At 48.4% G+C, this 16,783-nt stretch overlaps 1 protein-coding gene across 9 annotated transcripts; it reads left to right on the plus strand.

Moving 5' to 3' along the window:
* Nucleotides 1-16,783, plus strand: LOC119713047 (uncharacterized). Of its 9 annotated transcripts, XR_011804437.1 has the most exons (10): nucleotides 171-332; nucleotides 1,291-3,905; nucleotides 4,048-4,105; nucleotides 4,908-5,210; nucleotides 5,595-5,739; nucleotides 6,321-6,487; nucleotides 7,315-7,446; nucleotides 7,871-8,561; nucleotides 12,455-12,512; nucleotides 13,271-13,410. XR_011804437.1 is itself a non-coding variant. In XM_072026442.1 (8 exons), the coding sequence occupies exons 3-8, from the start codon at nucleotides 12,462-12,464 to the stop codon at nucleotides 16,771-16,773; spliced, it is 1,338 nt and encodes a 445-aa protein (XP_071882543.1). In that variant the 5' UTR covers nucleotides 8,571-8,744; nucleotides 9,698-11,594; nucleotides 12,455-12,461; the 3' UTR covers nucleotides 16,774-16,783. The 9 variants fall into 9 exon arrangements, 5 of the variants coding, with proteins under 5 accessions (XP_071882541.1, XP_071882543.1, XP_071882542.1 ...); XR_011804438.1 differs by lacking the exons at nucleotides 171-332; nucleotides 1,291-3,905 and adding an exon at nucleotides 1-149; XR_011804439.1 differs by lacking the exon at nucleotides 1,291-3,905.

A 16,783-nucleotide genomic window follows, 5' to 3' on the forward strand; every position in this document is an offset into this window, starting at 1 on the left:
ACTTAAAAGTAACAGACTTGTCTGAATTTTTGCTGCCTGTCTCTCCTCCCTCCTTCAAGATTTCCCTCGTGCAAGATGCTGTCAGGACAAGGCGTGAAGTTGGATGTGTAAGACAGATTAAGAAGATTTTTGTCAACATTGGTACCCCAGTAAGTGCTGTGAGTAATGTGCAAGCTAGAGAAAGCGAGCCCCAAATCCCATTTTGATTCGGAAAGGCAGCTGGAGCAGAATTATGTAAAACTCTGTGTCAGACAGTACCAGAGTTTTGACAAGTGCATTTTGTGACGTGACCCTGCTGAGTGTGAGCCAGCACGGAGGCAGGAGCCGGGCAGGTGAGCTACTGTGTTGCGTGAAACACCATATTGACAGCGGTGCTCATGTATAGGCTGTAGGGCTTCGCGTGAAAGATCTTTCCTACCCAGTAGAAGGCAGTGCTTGATATTTTCAGTTAAACAGAGTGAAGGGTGGTCCCAATGACAAGGATCACGAGCTGCCGGGCTGTTTTCCGTTGTCTGCTGTTACAAAGATAAGGATGTTTGTCTTCTTCCAGTTCCTCCTGGTTTTCTTTGTGCTCCCCTTACTCTGTCTTGGACAACAAAGCCCCTGCTTCCTTTTTGGGAGGGCAGCGTGGGGGCGGCGGCAGGGGCAGCGCTGTAGCAGGAGTTCCTCACTGCTTCGCGCAGGGCTCTCGCACCTTGCGAGGAGCTCAGCTGGCACCTCTTGGAGCTTCTAGCAATCATGCTGTAGGACCGTCCACTCGTATGACAGTTTTTATTGTGATAATGGGAGAAAAAAACAACTCCCCTTACGACTCTGGATAGCCTCCAAAATACAACCCCCCCCCCACACACACACTCCGTCTCTCTAAAAAGTAACTTCAAATGTTTAAGTTAAACCTCAGGAATAACTCACGCCCCAGAATTAAGCACCTCATTTTAGTAGAAATGGATCTCCTTTTGAAGGAACTGTTTTGTGTACTCGGGTACCAGTTCTTCTGCGTCCATTGCTTCATTTGGTGTCCCAGCCCTAAGAGTCTGGATGACAAATGTGGATTCCTCAGGAGCATTTGTTAAGACCAAAGCTTTGGGATACGTGGAAGCAGGCTCTGACGTTTCTAAATGCAGGTCTCCAGCCTGGGTTGAAGTCATGAAGGCACCAGATCGTTTTAATGGGGATCACCGTGATGGTGGACCCTCTGAAGCGATATAAAAAACAGGGAAGCTTTTTCCGACTTGTGCATCGTGGGCGTGCTTAGTGAAGCTGGCTCTAACAGCGTTTTCTTATGTGTAGGTATGAGGACGAGACATGGAAAAGGGGGAAGGAATGGTTGGGAGTTAACTCAATGAATGCTCAGCATGAAAAAGAAAAAACAAACAAATCTGGAAAGCAATGTATGTACCTCCGTACCCACTTCCTTTCACTGCAGTCTGTCACAGAATCACAGAATGTGTCACAGGTTGGAAGGGACCTCCAGAGATCATCTGGTCCAGCCCCCCTGTTCAAGCAGGGTCACCCCAAGCACGTTACATGGGATCCCATCCAGACGGGTTTTGAGCATCTCCCAAGAAGACACTCCACAAGCTCTCTGAGCAGCCTGTTGCAGTGCTCTGTCATCTGAACCGTAAAGAAGTTCTTCCTCATAAGAGGATGAAACCTCCTCCTCGTGGCTCTGTTTCACTTGCTCAGAAATCCATTCTGAAATCCACCAGCTGAACCGGGAACAATTACTAATGTAATGTGTCTAACTGTGGGTGACCCGTTTGGTGATAATCTGGAGCTGAGTAATAATAGAGCGGTGCACTAAAAGTGAGGAGGGAGGTGGCTCGGGGACATGGTGTGGCAAACAGCTAGAGAGGAGGAAGTTGGAAGTGATGGGAGGAGGTTCCGGGATCTGGTGGAGCCAATAAAACGACCCATCTACGACATGTCTGGTGGGGAAGCCGATGGCTAACAAAGACTGGACTGTCTGCTAGTGAAGTGCAAGCGCCTCTAGAGCCACAGGAATGAGATATCCTGGGATGCGTAAGAGCAACAGCATGTGTAAGGTTCAATTGCTTGAGAAAGAAACAAATCATGAAAGAAATGGTCAAGGCCACACTTGCTCCTTATTGCAATGCATCTCTTTGGTGTAATTACACAAAACTAGAATAGCATCGTTCCTTGCGCCAGGAACCGCTCTGCTCGGCTGTGGGATCGACTGTGGAACAGATGCCCATCAGTGCACCCCAAGCATTTTCCTCGGAGGGGTCTCCGCTCTCAGCTGCTCACCAGGACCTCCTGAAGCTGTGGACAAATGATATTAAGTGATATTTTCTTGTGGTATGAATGAGAATTGCAAGAGGCCTCTCTGCATGGCGGTGTGGTAGTGCTGTGCGAGTGAGATGCAGCATCTCTGCGAAGCAACATCCCTAGTGCTTAGTGGTTTGTTGAGTGGTGTAGATTCTAGTAGGCACGCTGCTTTTACGTAACTCTGCATGTGATTTTCACTTTGTTGCTTCTTGTACCGTGCTTCTTGCAATATCTGCGGTGATTGTTAGGCAATCTATCGAAAGCATTTGGTTAATCAAAAATAAAAAAGGGGGAATTGTGGAAAAGGAATTTGCAGGTAGCTCTGCGCTGTTTCACACGTCCCCGAATGAGAGATAATGGGGAAACCAGCAGTAGAAACAAAAACTTGAGCAAGGTTGAGATAAAGGCAGTTGGCTACAGTGTTGAAGATGATCTCTGGGGCAGTGGCCAACTGCTGGCTGGCTCGAAGCACGTGTCTGAGGGTCTCTAACCAATTGTATGAGAGATTTGGGCACGTGGACAGCGCGTGGAGCTACGGGGAAAGTATATGTAGTAGTGAAAAAGGGCAAGAAAGGCCTCCTGTTGAAGAGCCATCAGGAGTCTGTGTCTTGCATCCCTTCACCTAGCTTAGCACGTGTACAGAGGTCCAGCGCCTAACTCAGAAATAATTCTTTAAAGTCAAGCCACAGGGCTTTGGTTGAAACAACATGGGAAGCTCCTCCTGTTCTGTATTCTGGGGGAATACACTTTTCCCTGCAGTGTATTCCCCAGGACATTTAGTACCTGTTGGCTGAAGACAAACGCACAACAGAGGGTACCCCAACACAGACGGGCAGCAGGTTCTTGTGCGTCACCTTTGAGCCCGAGCCTGAGCACGGAGCTGCTTTACGAAGCCCAGGTATGGCATTGCAACTCCAGACTTCTGAGTTCACTTGCTGATTCTCTCTCTCTCTGGGTCCAAAAATGTCCACGTTGGGTTTCTCCCTTAATTCCCCATTCTGAAAGAATGGGTTGGCCTAGTAGAGAGTCCTTCAATAGCTTTGTTGGCCAAAGAGCTGTAGCCTGAAAGTCAGAAGTCTCCGTCATCCTACAGGAAGAGAGAACACGTCAGGGGCAAATTGCCTGACGTTTGGATCTTTCTCTTAATTATCAAGACCAACCAACCACACGCAAAACGGCCAACATGCATAAATGAAAGAAAGCCAAGCACGGCGTGCCAGAGCTGGTCCAACAGTTGTTCTGGTTAGCTCTAAGAGAGAATTTGAAGTTAGCTAAGGAGTGGAGAATAAGAATGACAAAGTGATGCTCTCTCTGAGGGCTCTTAGTATCTACGGCCAGGGTCCGCCCAAGATCTTGTCTCTGAGGACCCCAAGTTCTTTCTGGACGTGGTTCTGCAGCAGCAGCAGGTTCTGCCCCGGGGGTCTCTGGCTGGTGTATTGGGGTAAGGAAAGCCGGGGTGCCAGCTTGGCTGTCTCGGTTTCCGTACGCCCATAGATGGAGACAGTAACCTGGCAACTGGGGGCTTATTGTGTGCTCATAATGCAGCCAGACAGGATAAAAGGCAGCGCCTCCTCCTGCGGTCATCACTTCTTGGAAGTGCAGCTGTGACGAACGAGGTAGGATAAGGCTTGTCTCCAGTGTTTCCACCAGCTTGTCTCCAACAGTTCCATCCTGTGAACTGGCGATCAAGCTTCACGTTCGTTAGTCAGATGAGACCAGTGAATACGAGAGCGTTTAAATTTGCCTTCCTTTTAACAGGCACGAGATGAGTGCAGCGATGTCACAGGGTGAACGGTCCACTGGGAAGACCCTAGCGGTAAGATTAGCTCCTTCAAACTGCACCAGTTCATGCACTTTTTTGGATCTGGGTGGTCTAGTGCAAAGCTTGATACTGTTCATATGAGAAATGGGCGAAAAAAGGTGGCAAAAGAAACAAAAAGTGAAATGCTGCGGATACTTGAGGCTCTGCTTACCTGCAGCAGAAACTGCAAGCTCTTCATGTGGTGGTGTCGGAAGCGTGCAGGTAGCTCTCACGCGCGCTTTCAGGGAGTCTTTAGCGGAGACAAGATCCTCTAGTACCATGGGCAGTGAATATTGGTCCCCAGATAGAGGGAGAAGCAGCTTCTGTTCCTCTCTCGCATCCCCCTGCCTCTCTTCCCAGCATGGTCATAAAGTAAGGGCTCGGCTGCTCTCTGTTCTGTCCTTTCCTCTGGGTCCTGGGGGCTGGACTGCAGTGCTTGGGAAAAGGCATCGGCTTGAATGAGTTACGGCCCCATGGGCAACGTGTCGGTCCTTCTCCCACAGTGGACGTACTTCATTTAAACACAATAACTTCACGAGTGGCCAGCCAAAGTTAGGAATCACGGTCAGCAAAGATGGTGTGAAATGCTAAAGGCCATTGAAGCCCAACTCCAAATCTCTCTGGTTGTTCTTATTCCCCCAATTTTTCCCTGCATTTTCATAAAGGCTAAGAAGGCTCTACGAAGCCCAGGAAGCAATACTGTCTACTGACAGTAACAAAGTAAGCAAACAAACAAAAGTCCAGTCAGTCCAACACTGCAGGCTGAAGCTCAGTCTGAAATACAAGCTATGTCACGATGTACCTGTTGCATTGGCAGGGCACGATGGAGTCACGGGACGTGACCCCGCAGAAGGGCTCTCTCCAGCTCCTCGTGAAGAAACGGGAGTCCGCCAGTGCCACAAGCCCCAGCGTGGTGCGCCAGCGCCCACCAGTGCCACGGGCACGGTCACGTTCACGGAAGAGACGCATCCGTGTCAAATCCGTGGAAATACTGCGGGCACACGGTCGGCTCATGGAGACGATCGAGGAGGAGCCCCTGGACAGCTCGGGCGAGATCGAAACCTTCCCCGTTGCTGTCAAGGAGGTTGAGAGCCACGTGGAGAGCCTGGGTGGCAGGAAGGTGAGTGCAAGAAGGTTCTGCAGTTGAGAATGATTCCCCCACTATCCCTGTGGCCTTGTGATTCTAGCACTTCTGAAAACATGAGGCAAGCGTGTGCAACTGTGCCAAATCTCCTTGTTTTGCAAGGAGAGCACGGGAAATGGAAAGTGCGAGATACTGCTAAGCACGCTGGTGCGATGAGCTATCAGCTAAGCAGCACATGAATGCACCATTCACAACCTGCAGTGCCACAGAAATTGCCCATAGAGCATCCTGGAGAACACTGCTGCCAGAACAGCACCCCCTTCCAATGTGCTGCTGCTTCATGTCATTTCTGCCCCCGAGAACCCTATCGGTCTCCTACCAGGAGCTTCTAACTCCCATCCCCTTGACGTCTTCTAACAGGGAGCAGAGAGTGCGAGGACCTCCCTGTCACCAGCTCGGACTAGCGAGCCTGAGAGCAATCCAGGCGTAGCGGAGTCCACTGTTAAGAGGAGGAGGGCAGTCTCTGAGACGCTCTCAGAAAGGGGAGAAAACAGCAATGCCAAAGGTGAGTCTGACCACTTGGATCTGCTTTCTTGCTTTAGTTGAGTGCACTCGATCTCTATTTTGACGAGGGGCAACCACATTCGTGTCATCACGTGTCATCAGGAAAAGAACGTGGTGTTCTTATCGATGCCAAAGAAGCTTTTTGGCTCTCTCCGTTTTATCTTTGTGTTATGGAGGAGTGCCCGAAGCCCATTAAACACTTTTGGAGCAAAACACAACAGAACGGTCTCCTATGTTTAGAGAAGATAACTTATGATGAAGACAACCCAAATCTAAAACTGTGATACCAAAACTATGGGCAGCATTCATCAATGATGAAAAAGCAGGAACTTGCTCTTCTCAGTTGGTGAAGATAGTTTGGATTTGGAGAGGTGTTGCTTTCGTAACAACACCTTAGCTTTTAAGCGTGGCTTTCCGGTTTCCACAAGTCGAATGCTCTGTGCTTGATGTGTTCTAACGTAAAAGTTGTTGAACGGCTGCTGAAAAGTTGGTGTTCCTGTTCGTTTTGCCTACTGCTTTTCTTTCAAGATTCGAAACACGTGCACCCATGTCCCTCTCCCCAACTATGATGTCTGTTTGTAGTTTCAGGGGGTGGTCGCAGACCTCTGAGAGGACTTCGAGAAGCGCGCCCTCCGAAGCCTGGCAAGACGCTGCAGCTCTTTGAGGAGAATGTCTCCTTAAAGGATAAAGAGTCTCTTTCTCAAGCTGCAGCGTCTGAAGCAGAGAAGAGGAGCTGCTTTGCCAATAATGTAAGATTGCAATGTCTCATTCTCTTCTTAATTCTACGTTTGCTTTGCACAGGGTCAGACCCTAAAATACTGTCTGTATTTCTACAAGCAAGCTATCAGATGGCTCACGGGGTGGATCAAAATTTAAATCCGAAATTAGGAAACTTAGATAGCAAACAGAGTCATCCTTCAGTCTGTCTCTACCAAATGAGATTTTTCATGCTACATGCCTCTGGTCTTTTGGGCAATCCCTTTTCATTCATGGAATTGCTCTTCTTTGTAGTCCACCTTTGCCAGAACCTCATTTATGAGGGCCCTAGGCGTGAGAGAGAGCAGCAATGCGGTTATCCTATTTGCTCGTGTTCACCAAAAACGGCAGCTTCTTTAGCACAACAAATATTCTTTATTGACAAATAATAAAATCCCCTTCAGATGCACCGTGAGCTTAGAGCTCTTGCTGCTCAAACGGAAGGATTTGAAATCGCTGCGTTATAAACCAGCGGCCGTTTCAGATAAGGTACGGGAAGAGTGCAGGTGTTTTCAAACCACACAGTTCCTGCCCGCTGGCTTCTTGATTTCCTCATCACTTTGGCGTATTCGGAGCAGATTCCTGCGGTTCCTTGGGCAGAGCAGGTTCAAATTCCCTCCTCCTGACACTGCAAAGAATGCTGCAGTTAGCTCTGTGTCCCCAAAAGGAAGAACTGTAGGAAGGCTGGCCCAAGTGAACTGTGTGGAGAACATAGGAACCGCTTCATTTACCCTCTAGAACCCCTTGCCCTTTCTTGTTGACATGGACAGGACGTTCTTGCTACCAATGGAAACCACCTGGCCTTATTTAATCCCTCTAGATTTCCGAGGAGACCAAGGCCTGCACTGCGCCTGGCGGCCTGGCCGCAGTCAGGAGGCACTCTGAGGACAGGCAGACCGCCTCCTCGAGGATGAGCGATGCTCGTTGCCAGCAGGAGCAGAAAACTGCACAGGTAACAATGCCATTTGTAATAGTAACCAAGGAGGTCTTCTATGCTAAAGAGCTTGAGGGAAAAATACCATGATTTGCTTGGAAAGGTGTGTGCTTTTAGTTCGAGGTATCTTCCCGTGTAAGTTAGAAATGCGTAAGATTAGACATCGGTTCATCTCGTACAGTCTGAATTCCGATTTTCACTATGCAGTTGCAATTTTAAATGTAAGCCGTGAAAGTGGTGGGAATAAAGGAAGCTTAGCAATCAGGGGCACATAAAGAAGTATTTAGTACAGTCTGTAATTCAGCAAGTATTTCTACTGTGTGACAAACACAACTAAAGAAGAAGTCAATGAACACTTCTGCTTTTCCTTTCCTTCTCTGCTGAAGGCAATCTCTTCTTTCCTTGTTTTCGTTCTCTAAATGTGTGTATTTTCTGTCACCAGTTTCTCAGATACACAGAATCCGTCCACTGGAGAAGTGATGAAAAGTGCCCAAAAGTTGAAGGCGGTATGAACCAGCCATTTCTAGCGGCAGAGAAGATGGAAGCGCTAAGACAGCCAAAATCTACAATGTCTTCAGTGGCTTCCAGAATGAAAGCAATTAATGCAATCCTCAAAAATCAACAACTTCCTGTAAGAGGTCCACGCCATCTTGAAGCTGGTGCACCAAATCCGGAGTGCAAAAGAAAGGAATCCTCTGTGATCCAGGTGTTTCCGAATCTTAAGGAGCCACAGAGGAGGGAGCCATTGCGCCAGCCAATAAAGAAAATCAATTCTGCAGCTTCCAGACTGAAGGCCATCAATGAAATGCACAAGAGCCAAAGTAATCTTCTAGGATGGCCAAACCAGCAAGAAGCTGCTTTAGTGGCTTACGATATGCAGTGGCGTGAAACCCCAGAATGCGATGGAAAGAACAAAGATGAAGCCCTCGCAGGCCACGCGTTGTGCAGCAATGCACATCACGTTTCCAATAAAAACCTGTAATGACTTAAAAGTAACAGACTTGTCTGAATTTTTGCTGCCTGTCTCTCCTCCCTCCTTCAAGATTTCCCTCGTGCAAGATGCTGTCAGGACAAGGCGTGAAGTTGGATGTGTAAGACAGATTAAGAAGATTTTTGTCAACATTGGTACCCCAGTAAGTGCTGTGAGTAATGTGCAAGCTAGAGAAAGCGAGCCCCAAATCCCATTTTGATTCGGAAAGGCAGCTGGAGCAGAATTATGGAAAACTCTGTGTCAGACAGTACCAGAGTTTTGACAAGTGCATTTTGTGACGTGACCCTGCTGAGTGTGAGCCAGCACGGAGGCAGGAGCCGGGCAGGTGAGCTACTGTGTTGCGTGAAACACCGTGTTGACAGCGGTGCTCATGTATAGGCTGTAGGGCTTCGCGTGAAAGATCTTTCCTACCCAGTAGAAGGCAGTGCTTGATATTTTCAGTTAAACAGAGTGAAGGGTGGTCCCAATGACAAGGATCACGAGCTGCCGGGCTGTTTTCCGTGTCTGCTGTTACAAAGATAAGGATGTTTGTCTTCTTCCAGTTCCTCCTGGTTTTCTTTGTGCTCCCCTTACTCTGTCTTGGACAACAAAGCCCCTGCTTCCTTTTTGGGAGGGCAGCGTGGGGGCGGCGGCAGGGGCAGCGCTGTAGCAGGAGTTCCTCACTGCTTCGCGCAGGGCTCTCGCACCTTGCGAGGAGCTCAGCTGGCACCTCTTGGAGCTTCTAGCAATCATGCTGTAGGACCGTCCACTCGTATGACAGTTTTTATTGTGATAATGGGAGCAAAAACCAACTCCCCTTACAACTCTGGATAGCCTCCAAAATACAACCCCCCCCCCCCCCACTCCGTCTCTCTAAAAAGTAACTTCAAATGTTTAAGTTAAACCTAAGGAATAACTCATGCCCCAGAATTAAGCACCTCATTTTAGTAGAAATGGATCTCCTTTTGAAGGAACTGTTTTGTGTACTCGGGTACCAGTTCTTCTGCGTCCATTGCTTCATTTGGTGTCCCAGCCCTAAGAGTCTAGATGACAAATGTGGATTCCTCAGGAGCATTTGTTAAGACCAAAGCTTTGGGATACGTGGAAGCAGGCTCTGACGTTTTTAAATGCAGGTCTCCAGCCTGGGTTGAAGTCATGAAGGCACCAGATCGTTTTAATGGGGATCACCGTGATGGTGGACCCTCTGAAGTGATATAAAAGGAAGGGAAGCTTTTTCTGACTTGTGCATCGTGGGCGTGCTTAGTGAAGCTGGCTCTAACAGCGTTTTCTTATGTGTAGGTATGAGGACGAGACATGGAAAAGGGGGAAGGAATGGTTGGGAGTTAACTCAATGAATGCTCAGCATGAAAAAGAAAAAACAAACAAATCTGGAAAGCAATGTATGTACCTCCGTACCCACTTCCTTTCACTGCAGTCTGTCACAGAATCACAGAATGTGTCACAGGTTGGAAGGGACCTCCAGAGATCATCTGGTCCAGCCCCCCTGTTCAAGCAGGGTCACCCCAAGCACGTTACATGGGATCCCATCCAGACGGGTTTTGAGCATCTCCCAAGAAGACACTCCACAAGCTCTCTGAGCAGCCTGTTGCAGTGCTCTGTCATCTGAACCGTAAAGAAGTTCTTCCTCATAAGAGGATGAAACCTCCTCCTCGTGGCTCTGTTTCACTTGCTCAGAAATCCATTCTGAAACCCACCAGCTGAACCGGGAACAATTACTAATGTAATGTGTCTAACTGTGGGTGACCCGTTTGGTGATAATCTGGAGCTGAGTAATAATAGAGCGGTGCACTAAAAGTGAGGAGGGAGGTGGCTCGGGGACATGGTGTGGCAAACAGCTAGAGAGGAGGAAGTTGGAAGTGATGGGAGGAGGTTCCGGGATCTGGTGGAGCCAATAAAACGACCCATCTACGACATGTCTGGTGGGGAACCCGATGGCTAACAAAGACTGGACTGTCTGCTAGTGAAGTGCAAGCGCCTCTAGAGCCACAGGAATGAGATATCCTGGGATGCGTAAGAGCAACAGCATGTGTAAGGTTCAATTGCTTGAGAAAGAAACAAATCATGAAAGAAATGGTCAAGGCCACACTTGCTCCTTATTGCAATGCATCTCTTTGGTGTAATTACACAAAACTAGAATAGCATCGTTCCTTGCGCCAGGAACCGCTCTGCTCGGCTGTGGGATCGACTGTGGAACAGATGCCCATCAGTGCACCCCAAGCATTTTCCTCGGAGGGGTCTCCGCTCTCAGCTGCTCACCAGGACCTCCTGAAGCTGTGGACAAATGATATTAAGTGATATTTTCTTGTGGTATGAATGAGAATTGCAAGAGGCCTCTCTGCATGGCGGTGTGGTAGTGCTGTGCGAGTGAGATGCAGCATCTCTGCGAAGCAACATCCCTAGTGCTTAGTGGTTTGTTGAGTGGTGTAGATTCTAGTAGGCACGCTGCTTTTACGTAACTCTGCATGTGATTTTCACTTTGTTGCTTCTTGTACCGTGCATCCTGCAATATCTGCGGTGATTGTTAGGCAATCTATCGAAAGCATTTGGTTAATGAAAAATAAAAAAGGGGGAATTGTGGAAAAGGAATTTGCAGGTAGCTCTGCGCTGTTTCACACGTCCCCGAATGAGAGATAATGAGGAAACCAGCAGTAGAAACAAAAACTTGAGCAAGGTTGAGATAAAGGCAGTTGGCTACAGTGTTGAAGATGATCTCTGGGGCAGTGGCCAACTGCTGGCTGGCTCGAAGCACGTGTCTGAGGGTCTCTAACCAATTGTATGAGAGATTTGGGCACGTGGACAGCGCGTGGAGCTACGGGGAAAGTATATGTAGTAGTGAAAAAGGGCAAGAAAGGCCTCCTGTTGAAGAGCCATCAGGAGTCTGTGTCTTGCATCCCTTCACCTAGCTTAGCACGTGTACAGAGGTCCAGCGCCTAACTCAGAAATAATTCTTTAAAGTCAAGCAACAGGGCTTTGGTTGAAACAACATGGGAAGCTCCTCCTGTTCTGTATTCTGGGGGAATACACTTTTCCCTGCAGTGTATTCCCCAGGACATTTAGTACCTGTTGGCTGAAGACAAACGCACAACAGAGGGTACCCCAACACAGACGGGCAGCAGGTTCTTGTGCGTCACCTTTGAGCCCGAGCCTGAGCACGGAGCTGCTTTACGAAGCCCAGGTATGGCATTGCAACTCCAGACTTCTGAGTTCACTTGCTGATTCTCTCCCTCTCTAGGTCCAAAAATGTCCATGTTGGGTTTCTCCCTTAATTCCCCATTCCAAAAGAATGGGTTGGCCTAGTAGAGAGTCCTTCAATAGTTTTGTTGGCCAAAGAGCTGTAGCCTGAAAGTCAGAAGTCTCCGTCATCCTACAGGAAGAGAGAACACGTCAGGGGCAAATTGCCTGACGTTTGGATCTTTCTCTTAATTATCAAGACCAACCAACCACACGCAAAACGGCCAACATGCATAAATGAAAGAAAGCCAAGCACGGCGTGCCAGAGCTGGTCCAACAGTTGTTCTGGTTAGCTCTAAGAGAGAATTTGAAGTTAGCTAAGGAGTGGAGAATAAGAATGACAAAGTGATGCTCTCTCTGAGGGCTCTTAGTATCTACGGCCATGGTCCGCCCAAGATCTTGTCTCTGAGGACCCCAAGTTCTTTCTGGACGTGGTTCTGCAGCAGCAGCAGGTTCTGCCCCGGGGGTCTCTGGCTGGTGTATTGGGGTAAGGAAAGCCGGGGTGCCAGCTTGGCTGTCTCGGTTTCCGTACGCCCATAGATGGAGACAGTAACCTGGCAACTGGGGGCTTATTGTGTGCTCATAATGCAGCCAGGCAGGATAAAAGGCAGCGCCTCCTCCTGCGGTCATCACTTCTTGGAAGTGCAGCTGTGACGAACGAGGTAGGATAAGGCTTGTCTCCAGTGTTTCCACCAGCTTGTCTCCAACAGTTCCATCCTGTGAACTGGCGATCAAGCTTCACGTTCGTTAGTCAGATGAGACCAGTGAATACGAGAGCGTTTAAATTTGCCTTCCTTTTAACAGGCACGAGATGAGTGCAGCGATGTCACAGGGTGAACGGTCCACTGGGAAGACCCTAGCGGTAAGATTAGCTCCTTCAGACTGCACCGGTTCATGCACTTTTTTGGATCTGGGTGGTCTAGTGCAAAGCTTGATACTGTTCATATGAGAAATGGGCGAAAAAAGGGGGCAAAAGAAACAAAAAGTGAAATGCTGCGGATACTTGAGGCTCTGCTTACCTGCAGCAGAAACTGCAAGCTCTTCATGTGGTGGTGTCGGAAGCGTGCAGGTAGCTCTCACGCGCGCTTTCAGGGAGTCTTTAGCGGAGACAAGATCCTCTAGTACCATGGGCAGTGAATATTGGTCCCCAGATAGAGGGAGAAGCAGCTTCTGTTCCTCTCTCGCATCCCCCTGCCTCTCTTCCCAGCATGGTCATAATCCAATCTACAATACAATCTACTGACAGTTTCAGATGTGCAGTCACCATCAAGTATTTGACTTAAGAATGAATTCCCATCAGCATTTTGTAGCGATTTAAGTGACTGTGAGCAGGTGGAGAAAGTGGCTTAAAGTCAGGTTGAGGCCTCAGTTCAGATTCATTCCTGAGAAGTGCAGATGGCACAGTGCAATTCCTTCCATGAGTACCCTTGGATTGCAGAACCCTAGCGCTTCTCCCGTGCTTCTTCCTCCCCTGTGAAATACTGCAGACCACTCAAATCCTTAGGTATTTGTCTGAAAACAAAGTAAGCAAACAAACAAAAGTCCAGTCAGTCCAACACTGCAGGCTGAAGCTCAGTCTGAAATACAAGCTATGTCACGATGTACCTGTTTCATTGGCAGGGCACGATGGAGTCACGGGACGTGACCCCGCAGAAGGGCTCTCTCCAGCTCCTCGTGAAGAAACGGGAGTCCGCCAGTGCCACAAGCCCCAGCGTGGTGCGCCAGCGCCCACCAGTGCCACGGGCACGGTCACGTTCACGGAAGAGACGCATCCGTGTCAAATCCGTGGAAATACTGCGGGCACACGGTCGGCTCATGGAGACGATCGAGGAGGAGCCCCTGGACAGCTCGGGCGAGATCGAAACCTTCCCCGTTGCTGTCAAGGAGGTTGAGAGCCACTTGGAGAGCCTGGGTGGCAGGAAGGTGAGTGCAAGAAGGTTCTGCAGTTGAGAATGATTCCCCCACTATCCCTGTGGCCTTGTGATTCTAGCACTTCTGAAAACATGAGGCAAGCGTGTGCAACTGTGCCAAATCTCCTTGTTTTGCAAGGAGACCACGGGAAATGGAAAGTGCGAGATACTGCTAAGCACGCTGGTGCGATGAGCTATCAGCTAAGCAGCACATGAATGCACCATTCACAACCTGCAGTGCCACAGAAATTGCCCATAGAGCATCCTGGAGAACACTGCTGCCAGAACAGCACCCCCTTCCAATGTGCTGCTGCTTCATGTCATTTCTGCCCCCGAGAACCCTATCGGTCTCCTACCAGGAGCTTCTAACTCCCATCCCCTTGACGTCTTCTAACAGGGAGCAGAGAGTGCGAGGACCTCCCTGTCACCAGCTCGGACTAGCGAGCCTGAGAGCAATCCAGGCGTAGCGGAGTCCACTGTTAAGAGGAGGAGGGCAGTCTCTGAGACGCTCTCAGAAACCGGAGAAAACAGCAATGCCAAAGGTGAGTCTGACCACTTGGATCTGCTTTCTTGCTTTAGTTGAGTGCACTCGATCTCTATTTTGACGAGGGGCAACCACATTCGTGTCATCACGTGTCATCAGGAAAAGAACGTGGTGTTCTTATCGATGCCAAAGAAGCTTTTTGGCTCTCTCCGTTTTATCTTTGTGTTATGGAGGAGTGCCCGAAGCCCATTAAACACTTTTGGAGCAAAACACAACAGAACGGTCTCCTATGTTTAGAGAAGATAACTTATGATGAAGACAACCCAAATCTAAAACTGTGATACCAAAACTATGGGCAGCATTCATCAATGATGAAAAAGCAGGAACTTGCTCTTCTCAGTTGGTGAAGATAGTTTGGATTTGGAGAGGTGTTGCTTTCGTAACAACACCTTAGCTTTTAAGCGTGGCTTTCCGGTTTCCACAAGTCGAATGCTCTGTGCTTGATGTGTTCTAACGTAAAAGTTGTTGAACGGCTGCTGAAAAGTTGGTGTTCCTGTTCGTTTTGCCTACTGCTTTTCTTTCAAGATTCGAAACACGTGCACCCATGTCCCTCTCCCCAACTATGATGTCTGTTTGTAGTTTCAGGGGGTGGTCGCAGACCTCTGAGAGGACTTCGAGAAGCGCGCCCTCCGAAGCCTGGCAAGACGCTGCAGCTCTTTGAGGAGAATGTCTCCTTAAAGGATAAAGAGTCTCTTTCTCAAGCTGCAGCGTCTGAAGCAGAGAAGAGGAGCTGCTTTGCCAATAATGTAAGATCGCAATGTCTCATTCTCTTCTTAATTCTACGTTTGCTTTGCACAGGGTCAGACCCTAAAATACTGTCTGTATTTCTACAAGCAAGCTATCAGATGGCTCACGGGGTGGATCAAAATTTAAATCCGAAATTAGGAAACTTAGATAGCAAACAGAGTCATCCTTCAGTCTGTCTCTACCAAATGAGATTTTTCATGCTACATGCCTCTGGTCTTTTGGGCAATCCCTTTTCATTCACGGAATTGCTCTTCTTTGTAGTCCACCTTTGCCAGAACCTCATTTATGAGGGCCCTAGGCGTGAGAGAGAGCAGCAATGCGGTTATCCTATTTGCTCGTGTTCACCAAAAACGGCAGCTTCTTTAGCACAACAAATATTCTTTATTGACAAATAATAAAATCCCCTTCAGATGCACCGTGAGCTTAGAGCTCTTGGTGCTCAAACGGAAGGATTTGAAATCGCTGCGTTATAAACCAGCGGCCGTTTCAGATAAGGTACGGGAAGAGTGCAGGTGTTTTCAAACCACACAGTTCCTGCCCGCTGGCTTCTTGATTTCCTCATCACTTTGGCGTATTCGGAGCAGATTCCTGCGGTTCCTTGGGCAGAGCAGGTTCAAATTCCCTCCTCCTGACACTGCAAAGAATGCTGCAGTTAGCTCTGTGTCCCCAAAAGGAAGAACTGTAGGAAGGCTGGCCCAAGTGAACTGTGTGGAGAACATAGGAACCGCTTCATTTACACTCTAGAACCCCTTGCCCTTTCTTGTTGACATGGACAGGACGTTCTTGCTACCAATGGAAACCACCTGGCCTTATTTAATCCCTCTAGATTTCCGAGGAGACCAAGGCCTGCACTGCGCCTGGCGGCCTGGGCACAGGCAGGATGCACTCTGAGGACAGGCAGACCGCCTCCTCGAGGATGAGCGATGCTCGTTGCCAGCAGGAGCAGAAAACTGCACAGGTAACAATGCCATTTGTAATAGTAACCAAGGAGGTCTTCTATGCTAAAGAGCTTGAGGGAAAAATACCATGATTTGCTTGGAAAGGTGTGTGCTTTTAGTTCGAGGTATCTTCCCGTGTAAGTTAGAAATGCGTAAGATTAGACATCGGTTCATCTCATACAGTCCGAATTCCGATTTTCACTATGCAGTTGCAATTTTAAATGTAAGCCGTGAAAGTGGTGGGAATAAAGGAAGCTTAGCAATCAGGGGCACATAAAGAAGTATTTAGTACAGTCTGTAATTCAGCAAGTATTTCTACTGTGTGACAAACACAACTAAAGAAGAAGTCAATGAACACTTCTGCTTTTCCTTTCCTTCTCTGCTGAAGGCAATCTCTTCTTTCCTTGTTTTCGTTCTCTAAATGTGTGTATTTTCTGTCACCAGTTTCTCAGATACACAGAATCTGTCCACTGGAGAAGTGATGAAAAGTGCCCAAAAGTTGAAGGCGGTATGAACCAGCCATTTCTAGCGGCAGAGAAGATGGAAGCGCTAAGACAGCCAAAATCTACAATGTCTTCAGTGGCTTCCAGAATGAAAGCAATTAATGCAATCCTCAAAAATCAACAACTTCCTGTAAGAGGTCCACGCCATCTTGAAGCTGGTGCACCAAATCCGGAGTGCAAAAGAAAGGAATCCTCTGTGATCCAGGTGTTTCCAAATCTTAAGGAGCCACAGAGGAGGGAGCCATTGCGCCAGCCGATAAAGAAAATCAATTCTGCAGCTTCCAGACTGAAGGCCATCAATGAAATGCACAAGAGCCAAAGTAATCTTCTAGGATGGCCAAACCAGCAAGAAGCTGCTTTAGTGGCTTCCGATATGCAGTGGCGTGAAACCCCAGAATGCAATGGAAAGAACAAAGATGAAGCCCTCGCAGGCCACGCGTTGTGCAGCAATGCACATCACGTTTCCAATAAAAACCTGTAATGACTTAAAA

This window comes from Anas platyrhynchos, chromosome 21 (genome assembly GCF_047663525.1).
Source record: "Anas platyrhynchos isolate ZD024472 breed Pekin duck chromosome 21, IASCAAS_PekinDuck_T2T, whole genome shotgun sequence".
NCBI classification, from domain to species: Eukaryota; Metazoa; Chordata; class Aves; order Anseriformes; family Anatidae; genus Anas; species Anas platyrhynchos.

Coding starts and splice junctions, on each gene's coding strand:
- LOC119713047 (XM_072026440.1), top strand. CDS start 12,462: ATGAGTGCAGCGATGTCACAGGGTGAACGGTCCACTGGGAAGACCCTA. Junction 14,851..15,677: donor GGAGCTGCTTTGCCAATAAT/GTAAGATCGCAA, acceptor TAATCCCTCTAG/ATTTCCGAGGAGACCAAGGC. Junction 15,810..16,233: donor AGGAGCAGAAAACTGCACAG/GTAACAATGCCA, acceptor TTCTGTCACCAG/TTTCTCAGATACACAGAATC.